Raw genomic sequence first — 25,952 nt, forward strand, 5'->3', positions numbered from 1 at the left:
AATGATAAAATTCCTAAACATATCCATGACAAAGTTATTCATATATTTTCTTTTTCATATGCCTCTTTTCTTATATATGCTAAGAACTCTAAAGAAGTTCTGTCCTTTTAACTTTCCTGCCTTATCCTTAAATAGGCTGTCATATTTTCCCAGGGACTCTCTCCTTATTTTTCTTGGTTTGGGAGTAGTTCCTATCTGGTCTCCCATTACCTTTATCGGGTCTTGGGGGACTTACTCCGCAACGAGCTGGATGGAAGGACAGCATCTGCTTGAGCCACAGGGTTTCTCTCAAAACATGGATGTTGATGCAGGAGACTTTAAAAGAAAGGGAATTTAGGGGGAGATATTTTTTACTTGGGGGATATATCTAACTGCTTCCACAGCCAAGAAGTTACTGCTACAAGAGTCCACATCGTCCCTTCAGAACGGAAAGACTTAGAATGACTAATAAGCTCTTCTGATCTTACTAGTAAACAGTGTTCTTAAAGTAATTGCTAGAAAGGGGGGCGCCTGTGCGGCTTAGTGGGCTAAGCGCCTGACTCTTGGTTGTCGGCTCAGGTCATGATCCCACAGTTTGTAAGTTTGAGCCCCATGTCAGGCTCTTGTGCTGATGGTGCAGAGCTTGCTTGGGATTCTCTCTCTCTAAATAAATAAATAAATAAACTTATAATATTTTTAAAAATTGCTAAAAAAAAAAATAGTTGCTAACAGTGGCACCCTCTCTTGTGTTCTACTTTTACTTGAAATTGTCTTTTGTAAGTTTCATTTGTTTTTGTTGTTGTCGTTGTTTTTAATCCTGTTAGACCGGGGGACTCAGGGGGCGCCTGGGTGGCTCAGAGGGCTAAGCACCCAACTCCTGGTTCTGGCTCAGGTCACGATCTCACGGTTTGTGAGCCTGAGCCCCGAGCCCCGTAGGCGTCTCTCGCTCCTGTCTCCCCGCCCCTCCCCATGCTTGCACACAGGCCTTTCTCTCTCCACATAAATAGACAGACTTGAAAAGAAAAAAAAACAGTAAAACTGGTAGGAAGGACAGGAAGGAGGAATTGAAAAAGCAAGGAAGAAAGGTGGAGGGGAGGTAAGGGGCGCTGTTATTTTTCTTCATAAACTTTTTTGCTACGCCTGATTCTTTTTTTTTTTTTTTTTTAATGTTTTATTTATTTCTAGGAGAGAGAGCGCGAGCAGGGGAGGGTCAGAGAGAGAGGGAGTCACAGACTGAAACAGGCTCCAGGCTCTGAGCTGTCAGCACAGAGCCCGACGCGGGGCTCGAACCCACGAACCGCGAGATCGTGACCTAAGCGAAAGTCGGACGCTCAACCGACTAAGCCACCCAGGCGCCCCCTGATTCTTTTTTTTAAAGCCGTGTTCCCACACTATCTTTTTTTTTTTTTAATGTGTATTTAAGAACAACGATGAGCGTGACTTACAGTACACCATCAGGATGTCGAGCGGGGTCACCTACGCTAGGTACGGTACAAGGATCTTAGCAGCGACCCTTTAAAACGCAAGCGGCGCGCCGCGCACCGCAGCAGCCCGGCCCCGCGCCTCCCCGACCCGCGCGGCTCCCGGCCTCCCGCGCGCGGTGGGCGGGGACCTGCCTCCCGCGCGCGGTGGGCGTGGAGTGCGCACGCGCCGGGCGCGCATTTCCTCTCCTCCCGGAAGTGCCCGCCCCGTGCTTCGAGTGGACCGCTGGACGCAGCGGGGTTAGCGGCTTCTCCGCGGAGGGGGTCCGCAAGTAGCAGACAGGATTCAGTTTGGACAGGGCCAGCAGCTGTCCGGCACCTCCCCGCGTTGTCCTACGTTGCTTGAAGCGGGAGGGGGGCGGGGGGGAGCAGCGCACCTGAACCCCACAGGGACTAAGCTCTGCTGCAGGCACAGCTGCAGACCCCGAGGACCCGGAAAGAAAGAGTCGGGGACCCCTGTCGTCAATGCCGGCGGCTGGTGGAAAGTATCCAACGGAATGGGGGTGGGGGGGTTAGGATGAGTTCCCCAAGCAGTGGATTAATTTGAAGTGAATCCGAAGGCTCTTCAAGTTACCGCGCTGTTGAAGCGCCCGGCCCCAAAGGAGCGGGCCTGGGTGCCCGGTGCCTTGTTTAGGCTTTCAGAGTTTGGTAAGGAAAAAGCAGGTCGGATGTTCTCGAAATCGTTTGAATTAGCCCCGTTTCGTGAACTTCTTTCTTGTTTAAGGTCGTCTCTCACCTGGTGATGACCTTTGGGAAAGTCCGTCTTGAGACAGCCCTAAGACCTCTCTGTCCTTTTCCCCAGTGATTGATACAGATCCCTTTTCTTGCACTGTGGAAAATCTCTTTCGTGTATCCTTCAATATGAGAGATGGTTTAGCAAGAGTGAGCCTTGAGCCTGCCAATAATAGAAGCTCTTAGTATCAGTAAACTAAAAGAAGTCACCAGAATCCCCAAGTTTGGAAACAAGGTGTTAAAGAGTTTTTGGTTTTCAGTACTGGAAAGAACCTGCAAAAAAATTTTTTCTTTAAATTTTTAGAGAGTGCATGAGCAGGGAAGAGGAGAGAGACAGAGGAAAGGGGAGGGGGGATATTCAGCGGTCTCCATCCTCAGTGTAGAGCTTAATACGGGACTCAGTCCCACGACCCTGGGATCATGACCTGAGCGGAAATCAAGGGTCAGGTGCTCAACTGACTGAGCCACCCAGGTGCCCTGGTATCTGCAAAACTTTTAAATGTTAAATGCTGTGATCTCTTTGTGTTACAGCAAAGACACATTTTATCTTAATTGGATAGCAAAATTCGAACAGAAGTATATATTATGAAATCTGTTTTCAAAGTAAATCTGAAATTTATCTTAATATTTTAGTATCTTTGAGAGTTTATAAAGATGTCAATCTGTGGAAAACAAACTCATTGGCGTATTTATAAAAGGGAATAAAGGAAAGAAATCTGGCCTAACTTTCATTTTACAAAGGAGGAAACTGTGACCCAGAAAGGGAAATGACAAGGATCACACTTAATCAGATTTGGGAGCTAGAGCCCAGCCATGCTCATTGGCTGAATGTCGCTCCTTACTCTGTAGGAGCTCATACCCATTGTAACAAACATGATGTGAGTGTGGCATCAGGTATTGCTCAAAGATCTCTTCACCATACTAAAGTAGACGGCAGGAGATAAGGAGATCGTGGTTCTTCAGGATCTAGACAGGACTTTGAAGAAAGTCTTCATAATCTGAACTCTCCCCAAAGGATACAGACCTCTTTGGAATATAAACTGGTGAAATCTTTTTTGGGGGGACGAGCTTAAGTAAGGGCTAGACAATCACTTACTAGGATTGTCAAAGGGATTCAAACCTGCTCTGAAGTCCCGTCTATCTGTGGGTCTGATATTTTGGGTTACTAACTGCCTTTCAGCACCTAAGTGGCCAGGAAGTATAGGGAGGAAGGAAACAAATCCCCCTTCAAGGTCAACTTTGAGTCAAGTATTGTGTTCTGCATTTCATAGATGTTGATACACTTAGTCCTCCCAAGAAGCTTTGGAGAGAGGTATTATTCTCGGTCTACCTCAGTTCCCAAAGGTTAGGGAACATGCTCCAGGCCATGCAGATAATCGGCACACAACTGAGACCGGATTACACCATCTCTCATATCCGGATGAGTGGGCAGGAGAAGATTACAGTTTGTCCCCTGTGTAGGTAACCCCCCTGTCACTGCTTAGTGAGCCTTCAGGGCACGTAACTCCCATGTCCTTCTGGTCTGACTAACAGTAAGGGAGAAGCTGCAGTGGAGGCCCGGGCCAGGGGCCCCCCTACTAGGAGAAAGGCATTCTGCTGGGCACCTCTTCACAGAGGCTCCGGCGTTCCAGCGCTTTGCACAACAGGCACGTTCTCGTTGGACAAGGAGACCAAGCTTTGCTTCCAAAATTTTCAGTTTAATAGTTCGCTCTGGGTGAAGAGACTCGGGATTCGGCTTTGAGACCAGACTGGACCCCAACAACAGGAACTGGTTTGTGAAGGGGGGCTGGGACCACCGATCTAGGGAGGCAGACAACATCCGGGACGCCGGGAATCTGTGCTGCTCAATCAGCGAGGCTGTTTGACACTCTTGGGTAAATGGCCATTTCCGTCAGGGTCCAGCCAGTTTCTGGAGCCCCAGGGATCACGGGCCAGCCTCCTCTTGAGAGAGGATGTGCCCACGGCAAACTCCAGAGCAGATATCCTCTCCCTGTGCGTTATCTTTCTAAAGCTGAGCCCTCCGCCTGCCCTGCTGTTAACACTCAGATTAAATGTGCTCCACGTTCCTCCCTTATCCATGACTACATTTCTGCGTCCTGAGAAGTTGTGGCCATGGGCAGCAAAGCCTCACCACCCAGCTGTGGCCTACCTGAGGCATGTCCGTCATCTTCCTACTCTGGTATCAGGCATGGCTACCAATTAGCCACAGTTTCAAGTGCCAGCTCCCTAGGCTCCACTGTCTGGCTCCTTGCCAGCCTCTTTACCTTTTAGTCTCTGTCGCACCACCCATTCTGGCCACATCAGATTCAGCCTTCCTTGGCTGGACACCAACCTTCCTTCCTGGTGTCCAGTCGTCTGTAGGATTTCATCAGGAATGCTCTCCCCACCCGATCCCCCACTCAAATCTCCATCTTCTCTCAAGGAACAGCTCTTCTGCGGTTAAGATCACAAAGCAAAACTGGCTTTAGGGAACTCCGTTACAAGACCCCCAGGAACCAAAGCAGTTGGATAAAGGGGATAAATAGGGTGGCTTTAAGGTCACTCTTAGCTAGAGGGCACTCAGAGGATTAATATCTCCACAGAGATCTATGGAACCGATTTGCTGCCCGGAGGCACCCCCTTCTCCGTTCTGCTGGGATCTGCACTACCTCTTCGGAGAAACTGGGCAGCAGTGGCTGAGTCTCAGGCTGCCAGGGACCACCCCGGAGCGGAGCTGTGTTTCTCGGCACGTCTCCCAGTTCCCCTCATGGCCGGCTTTTGTGGCCGCGCGGGGATTCAGGCATGTCCGTGCTCCACCGTGAGAGGCCTCCACTCACTCCATCATGGTTTATTTCTTCACTCCGGTGTTCCTCTCCCCTTGGCCACATTCTCTGCACCCTTGCCCTGCTCCCATGATCACAGCATCAAAATAATCCCCAAACGGGATTGCCCTGCTTGAATGTGACATCTCCCACCATGCCTCCCTCTACATGCTTTCACGTTAGCTCCGAAGCAGACAGTCCCCCTCACCTGCCAACCCTGCCGGCACACACCTTGCCAAGTTGGAGTAAGTCCTTGCGTGTAAGGCAATTTGTTTTGCTCGCCCTTGTCAACACCGCTGATCACACAAACTCCTTGTTGACCAAGACAACTCAGCTGGGTGACTGGGAGGCCAGGGGCCGGGTCCCATTAATACTGGTGATCATGTCTCAGATCTCCAGGACATGGACCCACCCCTCTCGTCTCCTGGGCTTCGCCAGGTCTTGCAGAATGAGGCTGTATTGAGATCCAAAGACATTAGCTATTTGTTAGATGTTCCTGTCATCTAGCAGATATTCAGAGTAGGGTTGAATCTGAAGGGAAAGGGAAGAGCGGGTCCAGTGCCCTTCAGATGAAGGTTTCTACTTCAAAGCAAGAGTGGTCTGTGAACTTCTGATCTTCAAAACGAACCGCACGCCCAGGTCCCAAAGTCTTAGCTCCATTCTGAGCCGTGATGCAGAACAACCAAGCTCAGTGACAGCTCCTGGTTCTTCACCTTCATGGGCAGTCTCTGCGGAAGCTTAAATTCCTGCCATGGGCATCACTGCAGGTTGATCCCTGCTCAGTTCCTGACGTAGCCTTGACTGATGGCTCTGAGCCGATGGGCTCGCCCCAGGTGTTACTCATCAGATGTCAAGACCACCGGCCCCAGAGAGCACCTACGCATCTGGGATCTGAGCATCTCCACGTTGTCTTTGTTCCTTTCAAGATTTACATCCTCAGGGTCCCACTGTGGAGAAAAGACACAAATGGTACCTTGGGGGAATAGACTCTTCCCATCTCTTACGATGCCCCACCCCAAACGATAGCTCCAGTCCTGGCTCTCATGATCCAGGCACAGACAAGGAGAAAGAGTAAGGGCAGGCTACTCACGCCTGCAACTCTAGGACCTAATGGGACAAATATAACTTTAAATCAAGGAATTAATGGACAGCCACCCTGAATACACCGGCCCCACTTCCCTTCCTACCCTCCCCCTCTTTCCAGCTTTACTCTAGTGAGACTGAGTTATGTTCCTTTTATCCTGAGACTTCCCACCTCTATGCCCAACTCATTCCTGCAATAGACTAGGCCAACTCAACCCATTCTTTATGGCCCGGATAAGTACCTCCTCTTTCAGGAAGCTTACCCTGACCGCTTTCACCCATTGAGCTCACCCCCTACTGCCCCAGAGCATTCATTTGCAGCTGAACATGCACAGCCCTGCCCTTTCTCTGGGCACCACTTTGTCCTTCCAGGTAAATGATGAGCTTCTTAAGAGCAGGGCACCAGCCTGCCCTTGCTACCTGCCCCTCCTTCCCATCATGCCATTTCCTGTTAACCTGAGGCTCAGGAGACTCGTCCAAAACAAACACTTAAAGCTTGATTAGAATGGTGGTCACTGCCAGAGAATATTTCACTTACTCTGATTCAGACAAGTATGGGAAAGGTTAGTAGTAAAAGGTTAAAAAAAGAGAGGCAGTCATGTAAGCATTGGTGACACTATTTGCAAAGTCCTTCTATTTTTCTCATGTGACAAATGAGAGAATTTTGCACATGGCCAAGAGCCTGGAGCCTGTTTCAGATTCTGTATCTCCCTCTCTCTCTGACCCTCTCCTGCTCATGCTGTCTCTCTCTCTCTCTCCCTCTCTCTCAGAAATAAATAAAACATTTTTAAAAATTGAAAAAAAAAAAAAAAGAAAGAAAGAAAGGCCGATGCCGGGCACCCGCCCTGGATCCTAGTTAGTTTGGGAACTACGGTCTGACATTTTAACAAGCTCCTAGGGTGAGTTGTAGCTGCCCTGACATCTCAGAACCATGGTACCAGCTCCCGCAATGGCTTCTTCAGAGTTCTAGCTACTCACTCCTGACCAGCGCAGCTGCCGGAAAACAGAAAGAGCCAGCCACTTTGGTCAAGTGCACTCTCTGAAGTGGGTTCAGCCCTTGAAAACATTTTCAATCTCTTTCTTCTGAATCCCCAGAACAATGTGTTTCAAAATCTCATTTTAAGCAATAAAAACATTGCGGGAGTCCAGGCATAAAGGAAATTAGAGCAAAAGATGATCTTACCAGAAATATTCCTGGGAGACGACATGCACAGGTGTTTGTCCTACAACATGTGCTCACCGGTCCCCCGCAGGGGAGGGTGGCAGGGAGACCGCCGCCACCTGCCCACGGTCTTGGAATGACAGTGTGCAGGAATGGCTGTCTCCACCCTGGCAGCCGTCACCCCACTGGTAACCTGCATCTACTCCGCTTTGTCCAAGGAACTTTGTTCCAAACCATGCTTCTCCTTGGGTTACGCATCTTCTGAGTTCCTACCAGATGGTTTGGGCAGAGCAGAAAGAACTCAACTGAGAGAGCTGGAAAAGTCTCCCGATCCTGACTCGCCTCTCAGGTTTTCATTCTTTACCAACGGAATGTGGCCTGGGCCCAGCCGTCCAAGGAGGGGGCTAACCAACACAGGAAAGGGAATCAAGCCACAGCAGGTCCCTTCTGGAATAGAGAGAGCATGACTGTCCGTACCTGCTCCGAGTTTAAGGCTTCCCAATACTTCTGCTGCAGAATAAAAAGAGAGATGGAGAAAATGTGTTGGGAGGATCTGGCCAGCATCACAGAGCAGAGCAGAGCTCAGCACCAGCACTGCCTGCTCGGCGAGCGAGGAGGCAGCCCCTTCAGCGGGAGAGCTGACTTCAGCAAGCAGAAAGGCAGCAGCTACGGTGGCTACAATTAAGCTCAATGATCAATAGGATAATTGTGATAATTAGGAAGGGCTGCAGGTCCTTGGAAAAATTATAATCTAAAATTACTATTATTAGAAATTATTATCATCAGGCATAATAATAAATCTTCCATTTATTAACCACGTGGTTGAGATGAGTCAACTCAAACCCATAAAACTAAGAGATGCAAATAAAATACCCACCATGAAAATACAGGATATTTGCTACCAGCCAAGAATCATTTTCAATCAGCCTTTACCGCATGGGTGACTCCACCCCAAAGCTCAAATGTATCTGATTCAGGTACTTGGAGGGTGGTGTGACGGTCCCCTCTGGCTTGCCGGGCACCTCATGCAGCACCTGGGAGACGCATGTTCCCAACATCGAGCGCTATGAATCTACAGACACGTGTCACACTCATCTGTCAACATCCGTCAAATTGATAGCTGCCACTCCGAAAGGTCCACTGGACTCACCATTATTGTCACATTAAAACAAAGCCCCTGATGTTCAATTCTTTTACATTTCCATTTGAAAAGATTTGTTTTAAATCTAAAATATTTTTCATAAGTATTTTGTAATTAAAAATCCAACACTATTTTAAAAAATAATCTCTACGTCCAATGTGGGGCTCAAACTCACAACCCCGAGATCAAGAGTTAGTTGCATGCTCTACTTCCCGAGCCACCCAGGTGCCCCTTAAATTTCTGTTTTAAACATGTTTCTAGGGGCACCTGGGTGGCTTAGTTGGTTGAGCACTGGACTCTTGATTTCGGCTCAGGTCATGATCTCACTGTTCGAGGGATCAAGCCCCTAGTATGGCTGTGCTGACAGCATGGAGCCTGCTTGGGATTCTCTCTCCTTCTCTCTCTGCCCCTCCCCTGCTCATTCCCTCTCTCTCTCTCTCACTCTCTCACTCTCTCTCTCTCAAAATAAATAAACATTAAAAGGGCACCTGGGTGGCTCAGTCAGTTGAGTGACTGACTTGGGCTTAGGTCATGATCTCAGTTTGCAGGTTCAAGCCCCACATTGGACTCTGTGTTGACAGCCCCTGCTTCGGATTCTGTGTCTCCCTCTCTCTCTGCCCCTCCCCTACTTGAGCTCTGTCTCTCTCACTAAAAAATAAACATTGAAAAAATAATAAAATAAAACAAAATTTTTAATTGTACATTTTCAATCACACATCAATAAAAGAATGAACACCCATGGACATACCTTCTTTTATTTGCTCTAGCTCCCCAATATTTTTATTTGCCTAAATATTTTAAAATAAATAATTCCATCTGTAAATATTTTCATATGTTTCTCATAGATAAGGACATTTTAAAAAAAGTGTTTATTTATTTTGAGGGCGAGAGAGAGTGCAAGTAGGTTAGGGGCAGAAAGACAGAGATGGAGAGAGAATCCCAAGCAGGCTCTGGCACAGCAGAGTTGGATGTGGGGCTCGAATCCATGAACTGTGAGATCATGACCTGAGCTGAAATCAAGAGTTGGCCACTCAACTGACTGAGCCACCCAGGTGCCCCATGGTCATTTTTAAAAAATCCCCAAGAACTGTGCCATTATTAGACTTAATAAAATTTGTGATAATTCCATAGTATTCATCTTTTATTTATGTATTAAAAACTTAAAAAATTTTTTTCTTTGAGAGACTGAGAGAGACAGAGCGTGAGCAGGGGAGGGGCAGAGATGGAGACAGAATCCAAAGCAGGCTCCAGGCTCTGAGTTGTCAGCACAGAGCCCGATGTGGGGCTCGAACCCACGAACCGTGCATGAGATCATGACCTGAACCGAACTTGGACGCTTAAACAACTGAGCCACCCAGGCACCCTTGTATTCATCTTTTAATAACATCCTGCTGGGGGAGGGAGACATAAACTGGAAAAAAAACAACCCACAGGACTAATTGGAAAAGATATGAAATCACAAAAAACAACAGTTTTACACACACTGCAAATGACAGAAATGTTGGTGAGGATGAAGGGGTTGAAAAGTGAAGTAACTTCTATATATGTGATGGAACTAAAGAGAGATGAAAGAAAAGAGGCTAACTTTCACCTTTCTTTAGAAAATACAGATGTTCATGCAAAATAGCAACAGTAATCTGATGTTATTAGCTGTTTCGTTTGTTTAAAAAAAGTATTAAATGAATGTGATACAGGGGCACCTGGGTGGCTCAGTCGATTAAGCATCCGACTTTGGATCCGGTCATGATCTCGTGGTTCTTGGGTTCAAGCCCCACATCAGGCTCTGTGCTGACAGCTCAGAGCCTGGAGCCTGTTTCGGATTCTGTGTCTCCCTCCCTCTCTGACCCTCCCCCACTCATGCTCTGTCTCTCTCTCAAAAATAAATACACTATAAAAAATGTTTAAAAAATAAAAAAATAGAATAAATGCAATGTGATACATTGAAAGAGAATGTTAATGGAAAAACTGGTGACATCCAAATAAAGTCAGTACTTTAGAGGGTAGTAATGTAGTAGTGTTAATTACTCAGGTTTGATGTTAACATTACAGGAAAGTGGGTAAAGGCACACAGGAACTTTCTGTACTACCTTTGCAACTTTTCTGTAAAAATCAAATTATTTCAAAATTAAAATTTTTTATATAAAGTCAAACAAATAAATAAGCAAACATAAAACAAGGTTAAGTGTCCCTGGAATGTATTGACAAGAAACCTTGAAACTTCTCTCCAAAACTTCAGCACGACAATCTAAAATTTAAGAACAGTGCCCTCTAGTGGACGTAGTAGTCACGATTTCTTTTCAAAGTTCCTTTTTTAAGCCAATGATGATAACGTGCCTAAGGAGTGCAATTAACCCAAATCTTGGTACCTGAGATCTCTCTCCATCCTTTAAAAGTAAAAATAAGATAACATTTTCTAGTCCTCTCTTCACTTCAAGAGCAAAATGTGTTCACTTTTGTACAGATTTTTTCCCAAAAACATAATAATTCTAGCCCATGAATTTTACCCCAAGAAAAAGCCTCCATGAACAGTTACTGATTAGCCCTCGGAAATACAAACACGTCACACACAACCCAAAATGTGCTAATGGCTTTTCTCCCTTAACATCCCATGAGTATCACCACAGATCTTTAGATTGTCTTTAGGATCATGAATCTATCACCTCCACGAACCACACAGCATGTACTATTTCAACTCTGCTCGTTTCTAAAAGCACACTTCTCTCTGCTTCTGAAATCAAGAAGCAGCCTGTAGCCCCCGTCTATAAAGCATGCAGTAACTTTTCCTCTGTTCCCAAAGGCTCTGAGGTGTGTCTTAGCCAGTGAGGCAACAGGGTCACTTTCCAGGATTACATTTCAGACTACGTCCTCTTACGCTTAGGGAGAAGCGACTTTTCCCGAGACTGGGGAGGCGACATGGTGTTGGATTCAGGACCGATTATAAAGTTTTTTGCTTCTTCTGATTACAAAGCGTTAAGACCGGCCAGATACACACCAGCTACGATTCTCTCCCAGAATTCATTACGTGGATTTCCTTTTGACCTGGAGCCTTACAGACTTGAAAAAAAAATTACACCATAGGCTTCAAAACTGCACCCTTTCTTTTTGTCTCGTTCATTAAGCAGTTCTATAGCACTGACCCCAGACTGAGCAGGGTTTCACCTTCCCGTGTATTCTTTCCTCGTCTCTACCTGCCCCAGCTGCCTTCTCTCTCCTCCCTTCCCAGCTGCTGTGGGCAAGATGGAACGTGAGATGGGAAAGTGCTTCACGGGCACGAAGTGCAGTATGCAAGACCAGGGCTTCTGTAGAAAAATGCCCCCTGCCCCCCGCGTTACGTTACTGGTGGCTCTGGGTCATTTAACCACTCAGCCTCTCCTCGTTCGGGTCTGAACAGGCCCATCATAAACTGGATCGGCGAGAGGATTCTGACCTACGGTGGGTTGGTTTCCTTTACAAAGATGACAGACAGCTTCAGCTCAGGACCATTCCGAGGTTGGAACAAAGGGGCGGAGACAGAAGTGCTGTGCATTAAAAGAGCGGCCAGCAGGGTTAGGCGCGTGCACCTCCGACCTCCAGCCACGAGGAGAAACAAACACTGTATGGAGGCCAATTCCCAGTGAGAAGGCCTTGGCTCCTGTTCCTGATTTTTCAAATCATTTTTTCCCCAGTTTTATTGAGATGGAATTGACACATAGGACAAACTGTGTGTTCCTCCTTGTTTGGAATAAATGTTGTTCAGATGCTGCTCTGAAAAACTGAAGTGGTCTAGGGAAGGGCCAGAGTAGGCATGATCAAGTTTGATTCAGGAGCAGGGATGCCAGATAAAGCACAGGACACTGAGGGGCGCCTGGGTAGCTCAGTTGGTCAAGTGTCTGACTTCAGCTCAGGACATGATCTCACCATTCATGAGTTCGAGCCCTGAATCGGGATCTCTGTTGTTAGCACTGACCTGGCTTCAGATCTTCTATCCCCCCGACCCCCTGCACCTCTCCCATTTGTATTCTCTCTCTCTCTCAAAAGTAAATAAACATTTAAACAACAACAACAAGGGTGCCCGTGTGGCTCGGCTGGCTAAGTGTCCGACTTCTACTCAGGTCAGACTCTCACCATTCATGAGTTGGAGCCCCGCATCCGGCTCTGTGCCGACAGCTCAGAGCCTGGAGCCTGCTTCTGATTCTGGGTCTCCCTCTCTCTCTGCCCCTCTCCCGTTCACACTCTGTCTCTTTCTCTCAAAAAATAAATAAACCTTAAAATTTTTAAATAAAATAAGAAAATAAAAACAACAACAAAACCCAAAATACAAGACACCTAAACACGAATTTCAGACCACAAATAATGGTTTAGAAGAAGTGTGTCTACCTGAAATTCAAACTTCACTGTACGTCTTGTGTTTTGGGTCTGCTAAATCTAGCAACTGTACTTGGGAATACAGGAAGGGCTTCCTGGAGAGAGCAGGATTTAGCCAGGGCCTTGAAGGGCAGGAGGAGAAGCAGAGGAACGCAAGGAAGAACCTCAGGAGCTGGTCCTGGCCAGCAGGTGAAGTGTGCTGGAGGTCAGGTTAAGGGGTCCGGATTTACCCTGTAAGCAGGAAGGAGCCACAAAGGCCTTAGAGCAGGATTGCCATGGGGCTGGGGTCCAGTGTTGGGAAGGTCCCGGGCAGAAAGCAATGGAAGGAGGAGAGTGGAGACAGGAGCCAGTTAGGAGAGCCTGCGCTGGTCCGGGTAGAAGTAGAAGGCTCTTTCCTGGATTTCGGGGCCAGAGGAAGTTTCCTGAGGCTGGCAGCTAGGCAGACCTCCCAGCCTGAGCGGCTGTGCTATCAGGATACTTTCACACGTTTGACGTTTGATGGTTGTCTCTTGTGTTCCTCATGGAAGCCTTCCTACTTCTAAGAAGTGACTCAGCACGACTAACCTTTCCTTGCTTCCTGCACGAAGACGCTCTTACACTTAGGGGCCTGGTGCTAAGTGGGACCTTCAAGATGGCCCAGTCCAAAGCTGGGGTTTTGGAATGAGCATCTACGGAAACAGTGCTCTTTCACATCCCAACCTCGTCGGAGCCTCGCCACCCTCCCTGAAGCCATTATCTCCACCTTCAGAGAAGGGCCAGAGGAGCGAGGGGGTGCTGTCCAACTCCATGGCCAGCCTGCTTCCCACCACGCTACGGGGAGCACCTCTGCAAGTCTTGCAAAGCACCAGCTGCACCCATTTGACCTTCCCAATTGCCCTGCAACACAGGGAGGGCAAGTCTCAGGAATCCTATGTACAGAGGAGAAGCTAAAACTCAAGAAGTCCAGCACAGGCCCAAGCTGCCTGGGTTGGCAAGAGCCCAGGGGAGCCCCCGCGCCTGTGCGGCTCCTGGGCCGGGACTGTCTCCTGCACAGCCCGTCTCCATTGGGGGCCTTCCGGGGAGCCTCTGCGATCACCCCAGGGGAGCCAGGTAGCTGCCCACACGTTTCAGGAAGTATTGCTTCTCACTGCCTCGCTGCAGGTGGCGCCCGCCTCTGGGAAGGACCCAGATGTGCAGAGGCCGGAAAACCGCATCCTGGACCTGATTGGGACCTTTGGTACCTATTGGAATGTTCTGGCCTCTTTCATATTTATATGTATTTTCTTCTAAAATTAGCACTTTTACAGCCTCTATAAATATATATTTATAAAAATATATGTAATATATAAATTGATATGTGATAAATATATATTTAAAATCTTTTTACTTAAATATATTTTATTACATATATAGTATATATTTTATGTATTATATATGCATATAAACATATATCCATATATACACACATATATACATATATAATACACATATATGTATGTATATGTATATAATTTTTTCCTTAAAAGAATGATTCAGATTTAAGAATCACAAACATCCAAAGGAACGTGTCCTGGTCTGCGGGTGCTGGAGGCAGGGTTTGGAGAAGGAACGAGCAATCTTGGTTGTTAAGAGACGTAGGCACAGAATTAGCACGAACACACAGGGACTTGACCTTCACAGACAGCAATCTGGGTTCGGCCCTTTCCTCATCCTCCGCACATGTACACACAACACAGACTCTGTTCCAACGACAGAAACAGCCTTCTTGCAAAATTCCTACAAAGCTTCTACCACCAGGTCTCCGGCACTGGAGGAAGCACGGCAGGGAGAATGACTAAGCCCTCTTGCACCACAAAGTGGGACTCAAATCTTTGCTCGCATCCCAGAGGCAAAAAGAAAAAGCCTTTAAAAGGCACAGGAACGGTTTCACCACTGGAGGAAAGTCCACCCGGCACTCAACACAAAGGTGCTGGCTGCTCTGGACAGCGAGGAGGCCACTCTGGAAAGCCCTCCTCCCTCTGGGCCCCGGCCCCCACGGCAGACCACGGGGACACCTGTTCAGCACGCCCTGGCCCGCAGGGGACCCCAGGGGCGGAGCTGCCTTGTGCTGACTGGGCGAGTGAGGGGATGAGCGAGTGGATCCAGGAGCTGTGGAGTGAGCCATCTCGTGTGCAGACATCCAGAAGTCCACACGGTCCAGACAAATGGCCTCTCTACAGGGCCATGGGTCACAGTGAAAGCTCCAATGTCACCCCTCTGGTGCCCTGACCGGCCCAGCCCTGGACACTTGGGGAAGGGCAAAACTAATCCAAGTTCTCCCTCTGTGCGAGCTTGCCCGGCCTTATCTGTCTCTGGCTTGGCCTTTCTCCTGTTCTGCTATCACTGGATTTACTTACAAACCCCCGCGTTTTATCCTGTGTATAAGGGCACTGGTGAATGGCAAGAGTCCTGGAAAGAGAGTCCATTTTCTCATCTGTAAAATGGGAATGATGGGTAATAGTAAGCCTGGTCCTGCATACCTCCCTGGGCATGAGTCCCTGCCAAGGCAGTGGAGAGGAGCGGTTAACAACAGGGGTTTCAGAGCCAGACAAGAGCTGGGTTCAAACCCCTGGTCTGCCACCTATTATTTTTATTATTATTATTATTATTTTAATTTTAACACTTTTATTTATTATCGGGAGACAGAACATGAGCAGGGGAGGAGCAGAGAGAGGGGGAGACACAGAATCTGAAGGAAGGTTCCATGCTCTGAGCTGTCAGCACAGAGCCCAACGCGGGCTCGAACCCACGAACCGCAAGATCATGACCTGAGCCCAAGTTGGATGCTTAACCGACTGAGCCACCAGATGCCTCTACTATTATTATTAATGTTTTCTTGGGCAAGTTACTTAAACTCACCGAATTCCAGTCCGGCTTCTGGAAAACAAGAATAACAAAGGTACCTGCCTCAGGGCTGTTGCGAGGATTACACCAAACAGCGCTCCTAAAGCACGGAACACACAGGGTCTGGCACGTGACACGCACGCCCTCAATGTCAGCAGTGAGTGCTGTCATTCTTACTAATGGATTTACACGCACTGGGCGAACCAGAGCGCTGCGGGTTTTGGCTCCGCCCATTCCTCCACCTCCCCGGCTGCAGGACGTGGGGTTCACACCAATAGGTTTGTGCCCCAGGGATGCGGACATAAAACCATCATCTAAGAGTTTAGTTACAAAATCATAAAGGACCCCAGGAGAGATAAACACATCACTTTCAGGACACTGAGTGGCCCCCGGGTCTCCGCAGTGGGAGCTGGGAAGCATTCACTTTAGGAGCCTAAGGTGACGACCGGAAGCAGAAGCTGACCAGACAGACACAGGCAGGGCGGGGTGGCTGAGGGCACAGAAGCCCCCCTCTGGGGAGTCCAGGAGAGACGGGCAGGGTGTGCAGCCCGAGAGTGGGGACGGATGCCACGATGTCTCATCCCAGTGCCAATCCTGGGAGCAAGAGAGGTCATAAGCCAGAGGCAGTGCTAACCTAGTCCCCTGGCATTGGTCCCCATGCTCAGTCCCTTAGGTAATGCTCTTGTCTGCGACTTTTTTACCGAATGCCTTCCACCCTGTGCGGTGAACTCGGGCCACCCTTCACGCATCTTTCTTTCCGATTCCCATGCTCAGAAATTACTTGCTGAGTAAGTGACCAAGAAGACAGGTAAAGTGCCACGTTACACTCACCTGCCAAGAGATACCTTCTTGCTCAAGCACAGCCATAAATGAACTCGGATCTTTAAGGAATATTGCTTCAAAAAATAAGGGAGGCTGTTAAGCTCAGAACACTCCCCCACCCAGAGGCAGCCGCTGGTTGATAGGCTTGTAGGACAATTTCAATTATCTTCTTTATGTTTTCCAAACGTTCCACAACAAACGCGTATTACTTTTAGGAACAGAAAATACAGAGAACTAAAAAGCCCAATGGATCACATTCCTACCCTGTCTCCTGCTCAGATATTAAGTCATCTGTACTGAAAGCTTTCCAATCCCGTTTGATCTGTCAGTGTACATATTTGGTGAAATTCAAAGTTATTTCTGTACAGGCCTCAATGGCTTTGTCACTTATAGGGTGTGTGTGTGTTTCAGGGAGTGGGGCTGGAGGACTGTGCAGCTGGGGCAGGTGACCTTCTGAAAATACATTCCTGTTGGCATGGGCAAAAGCCTTCATTTCCATTTGCCTAATTTATTTTTTTTAATGTGTATTTATTTACTTGGGGCGGCAGGGAGCAGAGGGGGGGGGGGGGGGGAGAGAATCCTAAGCAGGCTCTGTGCTGTCAGCACAGACAACATAGGGCTCGTTCCCACGAACCATGAAATCATGACCAGAGCCAAGATCAAGACTCTGATGCTCATCTGACTGAGCCACCCAGGTGTCCCCCATTTGCCTTATTTAAAAGTGTGACCCTGTCCCCTTGGAACTTACTGAGTTTTAAAAACATCGATGTCTAAAAAGATAGAGATAATAGAAGGAAGGACAAGGACCAGAGCTCACGGAAGGGCATAAACCTGCCACCAAGACACATCTCTGAACTTTTCAAGGTCATAGGCTAATCCTTACCTCAGCGTTTGCTGCTCTTGTTTCCACAGAGCAAGTACTGCCTCTGGGTCTCCCCAGCCCCTCCCTGACTCACTGACTTAACTGTCTTTTCTCCTCACGGAACACACTTTTGTCATCAGGTTCATTCTTTCCCCTTGAACCTTAGATCTCTGCCTGGATCCAGGCTGCCAAGCTGCGCGCGCTTGGTGTAGTACAGATTCTGAGACTGGACCCAAGAAATAAACAACACCGAGTGACATGGGGATACACGGACCTCAAAGGGTCCTCAGTCTGGTGCAGAACTGCTCCCTCACAATCCAGCTCTCGATGGCCAGCCGTGTTCAGGAATCGAGGGGCAGAGGAAGGTGAAGGTGGCTCAGACCCTACTCCCAGCAGGGGGGACAAGCTGCTACAGCTCCCCAGATGACACGGCAAACAATGGAAGTTGTATAAGAGAGGGGTGTGCCCTGGCACCCAAGGGAAGGAGCCATTGATCGTGTGTGTGTGTGTGTGAGAGAGAGAGAGAGAGAGAGAGAGAGAGAGAGAGAGGGATCAAAGTAACTTCACACAGCAGGTGGCATCTGAGTGTGGCATCTGAGTAGGATTCTGACACGTGGAAAGAGAAACTGACATGCGGGCCAGGGAAAACCCCAGGAAGAAAGGCCCAGAGGCCTGGGTACAGGGAACGGTCCACGGCCAAGGTGGACAGCTAAGTAAGGGCGGGTGCGGGGGGGGGGGGGGAGAGACACGTGAGGCTGGGGTAGTTGTGAAAGGTCTAGAACCTCGTACTAAGGAATCGGGACTTGCTCCCACAGATCAGTGGCTCTGAGACTTTTGCATTTGGGGATTCACATCGAGTCCGACAAACTTCGGGGACTTCTCCAAGATGGCGAAGTGACTGTTTTTGCAACATGAGGCCATTAAAACCAAAACCCGAAACTCAACACCAACCACCCCCTTAGTATTACCATCATTCCATAAAAGCGCATTGGACCTCCAAAACAGGACACAAGCCCAGGGCGAAGCGCTGTCCTTTTCCCCCGCCCACCCCCTTCAAAAGACAGCGGACACCCTGACGACACCACGTGCCCACTACCCCGTCCCTGCCCTCGTTTTCCGTAACGGGAAACTTCTTCACACAACAGGGCGGCGGGCAGTGGCCGAGCCGCTCGGCCGGAGAGTTACACCCGGTACTGGCATCCAAGATAGGCCGTGTGTCTTGCTCACAGAGCCAGAAACTCAAAACGAGGTGACGTCGGTGAAAGCGCCAGGCAAGGGGTCCGACCCCGAGGGCACCGCAGGTGTGGCTGGTGCTCCTTCTCACGGGAGGGACGCTCCACGCTCACGTGGGTTTGGGGAACACCCAGACTCTAATACACGTTAACTACAGTGTGTTTCCTTCTGTAAGGCCTGAGCGCGCGCGTGACTCTTTAACACGGGGCCGGGACACGCAGCACTTCGCGGACGCGTTTGACCACGGTAACCTCTCCTCAGCCCTGACTCCTCTGACGGTGGGACCCTCTTCTCAGCCCCGCCCCGCGTAGGCCGCCCCGCGCACGCCCCGCGCACGCCCCGCGCACGCCCCGCGCATGCCCCTTCGCTGCGCCGCAGGCGGGGGGGGGGGGGGGGGGGGGGGGGGGGGGGGGGGGGGGGGGGGGGGGGGGGGGGGGGGGGGGGGGGGGGGGGGGGGGGGGGGGGGGGNGGGGCGGGCGTGGGCGGGGAGCGCAGCAGCGCATGCGCCGTGCAAGCGCCCGCAAGCGTCGGGACAGCGCAGCCGTGCACCCGGCGGCCAGCAGCGTGTACCTCGAGGTCGGAGTTGATGGAGGAGACCTCGCAGGAGCTGCTGGAAGACACGCGGGCCCGGATGACCCGGACGGGAGGGTACGAGGGCGGCTCCTGCTGGTTCGCGTCTGCGGGGCCCCTCTGTCCATCGCCGGGCAGCCTGGTGGTGCTGCCGCCTGCCTGCAAGGGGAGGGGGGAAGGGCAGGCAGGGAGACTTAGCCTACTTCAGTTTTGAACTGTCGAGCATTCACATAACGCTGGTTCAAAAGGTACGAAAGGGTGGCCGAGTGGGATGAGCTTGGACTCTTGATTCCGGCTCAGGTCATGATCTCAGGGTTCATGGGATCCAGCCCCACATCGGGCTCTGTGCTGACAGTGCAGAGCCGGCTTGGGATTCTCTCTCTCCCTCTCTCTTTGCCCCTCTGCTGCTCTCTCGCTCTCTCTCAAATAAATAAATAAACGTTTATTTTTAAAAAGGGTACAGGGGCGCCTGGGTGGCTTAGTCGGTTAAGCGTCCGACTTTCGCTTAGGTCATGATCTCGCGGTTCGTGGGTTCGAGCCCCGCGTTGGGCTCTGTGCTGACTGCCAGCTCAGAGCCTGGAGCCTGTTTCAGTCTGTGACTCCCTCTCTCTCTGACCCTCCCCTGCTCACGCTGTCTCTCTCTCCTAGAAATAAATAAAACATTAAAAATTTAAAAAAAAATAAAAAGGGTACAAAAGGGTGTAGAATGCAAGGTCTGCTCCCATCTGAATCCCCTAGTTCCCCAAAGGCTGCTTGCACATCTACACTCTCCTGTGCACCTTTCTTTTTCTCAGGTACCAATATGTCCTAGAGGTAGTTTTAGAGCAGCGGCTCTTGTTTTTCTTTTTTGTTTCTTTTGTGGCAGCATGGAAATGTTTACAATCTGCTTAACCTGTCCTCTCTCTACTGATGGACGTTGAGGGCATTTCCAATCTCTTGCTTTGTTGTTGTTGTTTTTTAATGTTTGTTTTCTAGAGAGAGACAGAGTGCAAGTGGGGAGGGGCAGAGAGAGAGAGAGAGAGGGAGACATAGAATCCAAAGCGGGCTCCAGGCTCTGAGCTGTCAGCAGAGCCTGACATGGGGCTCGAACTCACAAACTGCAAGATCACGACCCGAGCCGAAGTTGGATGCTTTACTGACAGAGCCACTCAGGCGCCCCAAACATGCTCTCTTTATGAATCAGACCGGATTTATCTGAAACCCATTCCTATGCTTTTTAAACTAAGAGATTCTGGGCGAGTTAACTTTCTCTATGCATCAATTTAAAACCCCAATACAATTATTATTAGATAATAACAATAGAAAGAATCATACCTATGAGAATTTGCATTAATAATAATTTTTAATAAGCCAACTATGTATCAAGTGCTTACTCGGTGTCAGACATTATGCCAAGCAAGAGGCAGGGCTGCACTGTGGTCAAGGGCATAGACTCTGAATCCTGGTTCTGCCACTGACAAACTATGTGACCTTGAGCAAGTTGCTTCATGTCTCTGCGCCTCATTTTCCTTATCTGTAAAAGGAGGTTATACCTCAGGGGTTGGCTGCGAGGTTTCCATGAGTTTGTGGATACCAAGCACGTAGAGCAGCACTCTAAGCACTAAGCCCAGCACCAGAAGCATCACGGAAGTGTGCCTGTTATTATTTTCTCAGAGACTGGCAAGTAGTTAGTCCTCAATAAACAGACTGCTCTGGAAGGAGCCGGCCAGGCTGCAGGCTCCCTGCTGGGAGCTGTCTCAGGGACACCACTCGCCCTCTGGTGGACAAGGAAGGAAGAGGCCACGTGCAAGTATTGGCTCAAAAACGCCAATGAATGAAGAGAATGAAAAAGGGGGACACACTCTTCTTCCGAGGAGTCTGTCTGTCCTGCAGGGAGAATCCATTCAAGATTCGGTCCTGGGTTAGAGTGAATGCCGGTTCTGCACTATTGGTTTTCAGAAGTTCGAGGATTTGAAAATTGCTGGTGCAACAGGCCGGACGCTGCCGGGTTCCCTGTGCTTTCCCCAGACGCCCCATCCTGAGACGGGTGTAACGGCCGGAACGGGCCCTCAGCTGTGAAAGCTGCTCGGAATCTCTCTGAGCGCCTCCTCCGTCGCCTAGCGTCACCTGCACCCACGTTCCAAGGAACCACAAGGACTGAAACCTAGCACTCAGGCCCAAACCCTCTCTGCACCGGACGTCCCCTGGGAAGCTGAGCGGGGGCTCCTGCCACGGAACTGCATGCCACGTTCCAAACGGCCTTTACTGGGGGCCCGTGGCCCGACGCCCCGGGGTCTAGGCAGACAAGATAGGAGGCAAAGTGTGCACCCCCGCAGGAGACAGACAGCCGGCAAAAGGAAAAGACAGACGTGCTTTGCAGAGCATTTAAAAAGGCACATTTAAGGGGCACCTGGGTGGCTCAGTTGGTTAAGCGTCCGGCTTTGGCTCAGGTCATGATCTCACAGTTCGTGGGTTCAAGCCCCGCATCGGGCTCTGTGCGGACAGCCAGCTCAGAGCCTGGAGTATGTTTAGGATTCTGTGTCTCCCTCTCTCTCTGACCCTCCTCTTCTCACGCTGTCTCTCTCTCTCAGAAATAAATAAAAAAAACATTAAAAAATTTTTTAAATAAAAAGTCACATTTAAGATAGAGAAATATGACAGAGGGGTGCAGGCTACTTTTGAGTGTGCAGCCGGGGGTGGCTTGGAGAGGGGGACATTTAGGCTGAAGGAGAGGAAGGAGGCAGCCATATAAAAAAATGGGGAGGAAGAGCATTGGAGGCACGGGAACGGAGAGAAATCGCAGGCAGCTTGGAGGAGTGAAGGCAGAGAGAAGAGGCTAGGACACAGTCAGAGAGGGAGGGCGGGCTCGGCTCTGGGCCCTTGCAAGTCTGTGTCATGTTCGAGTTTCTTCTGTAGGAAATGGGAAGCCAGAGGGTTTCAAGCCAAGGAGGAACGCAGTGGAATCACCCCTCCTGGCTGGTGGGTGCAGGTGACAGGGCTGGGACAAGATTAACAGTGGAGAAGGGGGGCGCCTGGGTGGCTCAGTCGGTTGGGCATCCGACTTCGCTCAGGTCATGATCTCACGGTTCGTGGGTTCGAGCCCCACGTCGGGCTCTGTGCTGACAGCCAGCTCAGAGCCTGGAGCCTGCTTTGGATTCTGTGTCTCCCTCTCTCTCTGCCCCTCCCCTACTCATGCTCTGTCTCTCTGTCTCTCAAAAATAAATAAATCTAAAAAAAAATTAAAAAACAAACAGCAGAGAAGGAAAGGAGGTACGAGGCCGATAGATCTATTTCACAGCCAGTAAATGGGAGACCCACACACGGGACTGGGTGGGCGTAGGCCTGCACTGAGGGGGCGAGAGGAGTTCCTGAGATGAAGAGGGTGGGGGAGGGGGAGGGCATGGGAATCCCACGTTGTGCTTGGACACCGCTAGTGTGAGATGCCATGTGGGGACGCTGCCCGGACTGAACACCGAGGGGAGGAAAGCAAGGGGAGCTGGGCGCATGAGCGCCCCCTAAACCAGAAGCAGCCGGTGGCCAAGCATGTTGAATCTCAACAAGGCCAGAACTAACCCAGGACTCAGTGACCTGGAGGTCACTGGAAACCTCCCGAGAAGGCGCAGCGGGTGTGGCGACGGGGCGGACTTCCCATCAGCTCTCTCCCTCCCTCCTCCTCTATCGTTCTTCCTCCTGGGAAGCCCTGTGTGCAGGCCAGGCCCCCGCGGGGCCCTCGGCCTCCTCACCGTGCGCCCTCATGCCCCCAGCGCTCCGCCCGCCAACCCCCTACTCGGTCTCCGCCTCTCCGCCTGCCGCAGCCTTGCTCTGGCTTCAGGCCACACCACCTCTCTCCTGACTTATCGGCGCCCCTCACTGACTGCCTTGTTTCTGCCTCCTCTGCCTCGGCCTGCGCCCCAACATTGCCTAGTGACACCTCTAAAAGGCACATCTGACCCTGAGGCTCTAGTCCCGATGCCTCCTGGACTCCTGTCCCTCAGGATGACGGTCAGGTGACACAGAATGAGGATCTGTCCCTTGCCTCCTCTCCACCCTTTCATCTGTCACCCACTGAGGCCTTGCAGAGCTCCGTCCTCCTTTGACATGCTCTCCTGCCTCATCCTGCCCATCCCGCAGCTAAAGCGGTACCTCCTCCAGGAAGCCTTCCATGACTACATCCCACCCCTCTGGACTCCCGCTGCTCACCTGCTGCACGGGCTCGATGGTCAGCTCCATGTAGCGACTGATGGCTGCCATTGTCCTGAGTGATGTGCAGGGCGGTAGTGTGGTGAGAGGCACCCAATCTGAATTCTTTCCAGTGCAGACGAGGAGATAAAAAGGAGAATTCTTAGTCAGGAGACTTGTTCTAAAAACAAGATCCCATTTTCTTCAAAAGGATCTCTAAAATATTATTTCTGTTCTCTCATGGCCCATCTAGTTCACTTTCTGCTTCCTTCTAGATGTATCTTATCTCTTTCTTTGAGGCCACAGTAGGTCAGTGGTTCCCGAACTTTGCTGCACAGTGGAGTCACCTGGACATCTCAGGAAACAAAACAACTGATGTTTAGCTCTCCCAGTAGACATCCTGATTAACTGGTATGGATGTGACCTGGAGAGTTTAAAAGTGCCCCCCCTCCCCCGCCCATCGCAGATGATTCTAATGTACGGCAAAGTTTGGGAATGACTGCAGTAGGTGCTAAGTGCTTTTGTGAAGCAATGGTTCTCAAACATTACTGTGCATCAGAAGCACCCAGTGCACTTATTAAAACACCCTCAGTTTGGGGCGCCTGAGTGGCTCAGTCAGTTGAGCATCCAACTCTTGATTTCGGCTCAGGTCATGATCTGTCTTAGGATTGAGCCCCATGTCAGGCTCTGAGTTGACAGCGCAGAGCCTGCTTGGGATTCTCTCTTTCCCCCTCTCTCCCCTCCTCTGCTCTTTCTCTCTCTCTCAGTAAATAAAACAAAGCTAAAAAACAAAAACAAACAAACAAAAAAAAACAGGGGCGCCTGGGTGGCTCAGTTGGTTAAGCGTCCAACTTTGGCTCGGGTCATGATCTCACAGTTAATGGGTTCGAGCCCCACATCGGGCTCTGTGCTGACAGCTAGCTCAGAGCCTAGAGCCTGTTTCAGATGCTGTATTTCCCTCTCTCTCTCTGATCCTCCCTTCACGCTGGCTGGCTCTCTCTCTCTCTGTCTCAGCAACTTAAAAAACAAAACAAAACAAAACAAAACAAAACACCCTCAGTTTAAGATTTGGTAGAGCTGATGGAGCCCTAGAATTGCACTTCCTACAAGTTCCCAGGCGATGCTGGTCCGGAGACCTCACGTTGAAAACCACCGCTGGTAAAGAACTGTAGAAGCCATTGCAAAGTCCCTTCAGAAGGACACACAGGGCTCTCTCTCTTTAAATACTTTAGTTCCTTTTGGGGATGTGATTTTACAAGTTTCTAGAAGGGCATGAAAATAACCTCCCATTAGAGGCTTCATGGGAAGGTCCAAGCTCTTCCATAAACCCCTTTGCCTTGGCCATGCCCACCACTATCTTCCGTTTGGTTAACTCAGCCAGATTACATTGCTAAACCTAGAGCATTCGGAGGGTGGACCCGGTTCACTCACTCACTTTCTCCGGAAGGAAAAAGCGAGGACAGTGCGGAGCCCAGGTAATAGGTGAGCAATTTTTTCCTCAAGAAATTATCTTCGAAAAGAGGGAGCTGCCTTATGTTTAAGTCCTTACTAGCACTCTTGCTTTATGAAGTAATTTCTCAGCTTTTTGGAACCAAGGGCTTTTGACACAGTTAGAATAAGCTCTGCCTACTCAGGTCACCTTTTCAAATCAGTAAAAGGAGACAGACACGTTTGCTGGTACGATGTAAGTGGCGGACGTTACTGTAAACACACCTTTAACGATCAGCTTGTTGGCAAGATCAACGGAAGAAAAGGGCTGTGTTAGTGATGGTGGCGACGTGGAAGTCAAAGGCGCATGTGAAACTATGAATACATGTTTTTATGAAATATGAGGGTAAATCGTATTATCTCTAAATTAGCCAATTAATTTATATAGTATGTGAACTTATATATATAAGGAAGTCAATTACTAAATAGCATAAGTGGACATTTAACTGTCTCATCTACATTGCTCAAAATACATTAAAGCTTATTAAATGATTTAAAAAAAAACACGATGAAAGCTATGTTGTCATTGGGAAAGTGGCCTTATTTATTCAGGGTACCTTTAGCACTGGGCATAAACAGTAGGGGTTTTTTTCTCCCTAAAAAATAGTAGTATTTTAAAGTGACCAACTGTCCTGGCTTGTGGGACCCCCAGCATTCTGTGTGGATGCCAGGGGGGCCCCACAGTTTTCCGGGCGGTGAGACCTTGCCTCCTGGCTTTCTTCCTCTTTCTCTGCGCAGGTCAAAAGGGCTTGGGTGTCGGGGCACTCTCTGGCTTCTGGGGCAAACCCCAAGGCCCGTCTCATCTTGCTCTTCATCACCCAGGAAAGGAAAATGATCTGAGAGGTAGAGTTAAGGTCCAAAAGAGCACAGCATTTCAGCCACCCAGGGCTACCCTCGCCTTTGCACCCCCAGGACTCTCTCTCTCCCTAGAGATCCAGCCTGGATGGGCCCCAGAATAGACATTAGTCATTTAAGAACAGAGCCAGGTCTGACTTCCCCTACATTTCCCCCGACGAGGGCGCACCCCTGACGAGCACTCCATAAATACTTGTTAAACAAAAGCATTTTGAAAAACACATTCCTCGAAGGGCTTGGCTTACAGGGACAGTACATGGAGTGGGCTGAATAGTGTTCCCTAGCCACCCAAACTCATATCCACCTGGAAACTCGGAAAGTGACTTTATTTAAAAATAGGGACGGGGTGGGGGCACCTGGGTGGCTCAGTCGGTTAAGC

General features: G+C 49.7%; 1 protein-coding gene across 2 annotated transcripts in view; it reads right to left on the bottom strand.

Annotated features, from left to right (window-relative positions):
• Window positions 1–3,868: 3,868 nt before the first annotated feature.
• The window catches only part of TMEM44 (transmembrane protein 44), a 34,274-nt gene continuing 12,190 nt past the window's right edge, over window positions 3,869–25,952 (bottom strand). The window contains exons 7-11 of one of the 2 annotated variants that reach the window (XM_039230356.1): window positions 25,426–25,554; window positions 23,252–23,356; window positions 19,073–19,231; window positions 7,716–7,748; window positions 3,869–5,940 (exon numbers count right to left, since the gene is read on the bottom strand). In XM_039230356.1, coding sequence (XP_039086287.1) covers window positions 5,830–5,940; window positions 7,716–7,748; window positions 19,073–19,231; window positions 23,252–23,356; window positions 25,426–25,554 — 537 coding nt within the window. In that variant the 3' untranslated portion in view covers window positions 3,869–5,829. The remainder of the gene's footprint in view (window positions 5,941–7,715; window positions 7,749–19,072; window positions 19,232–23,251; window positions 23,357–25,425; window positions 25,555–25,952) is intronic. The other variant, XM_039230357.1, reaches the window with a different exon arrangement.

Source organism: Hyaena hyaena, unplaced genomic scaffold (genome assembly GCF_003009895.1).
Source record: "Hyaena hyaena isolate Hyena2069 unplaced genomic scaffold, ASM300989v1 scaffold_45, whole genome shotgun sequence".
Lineage (NCBI taxonomy): Eukaryota > Metazoa > Chordata > Mammalia > Carnivora > Hyaenidae > Hyaena > Hyaena hyaena.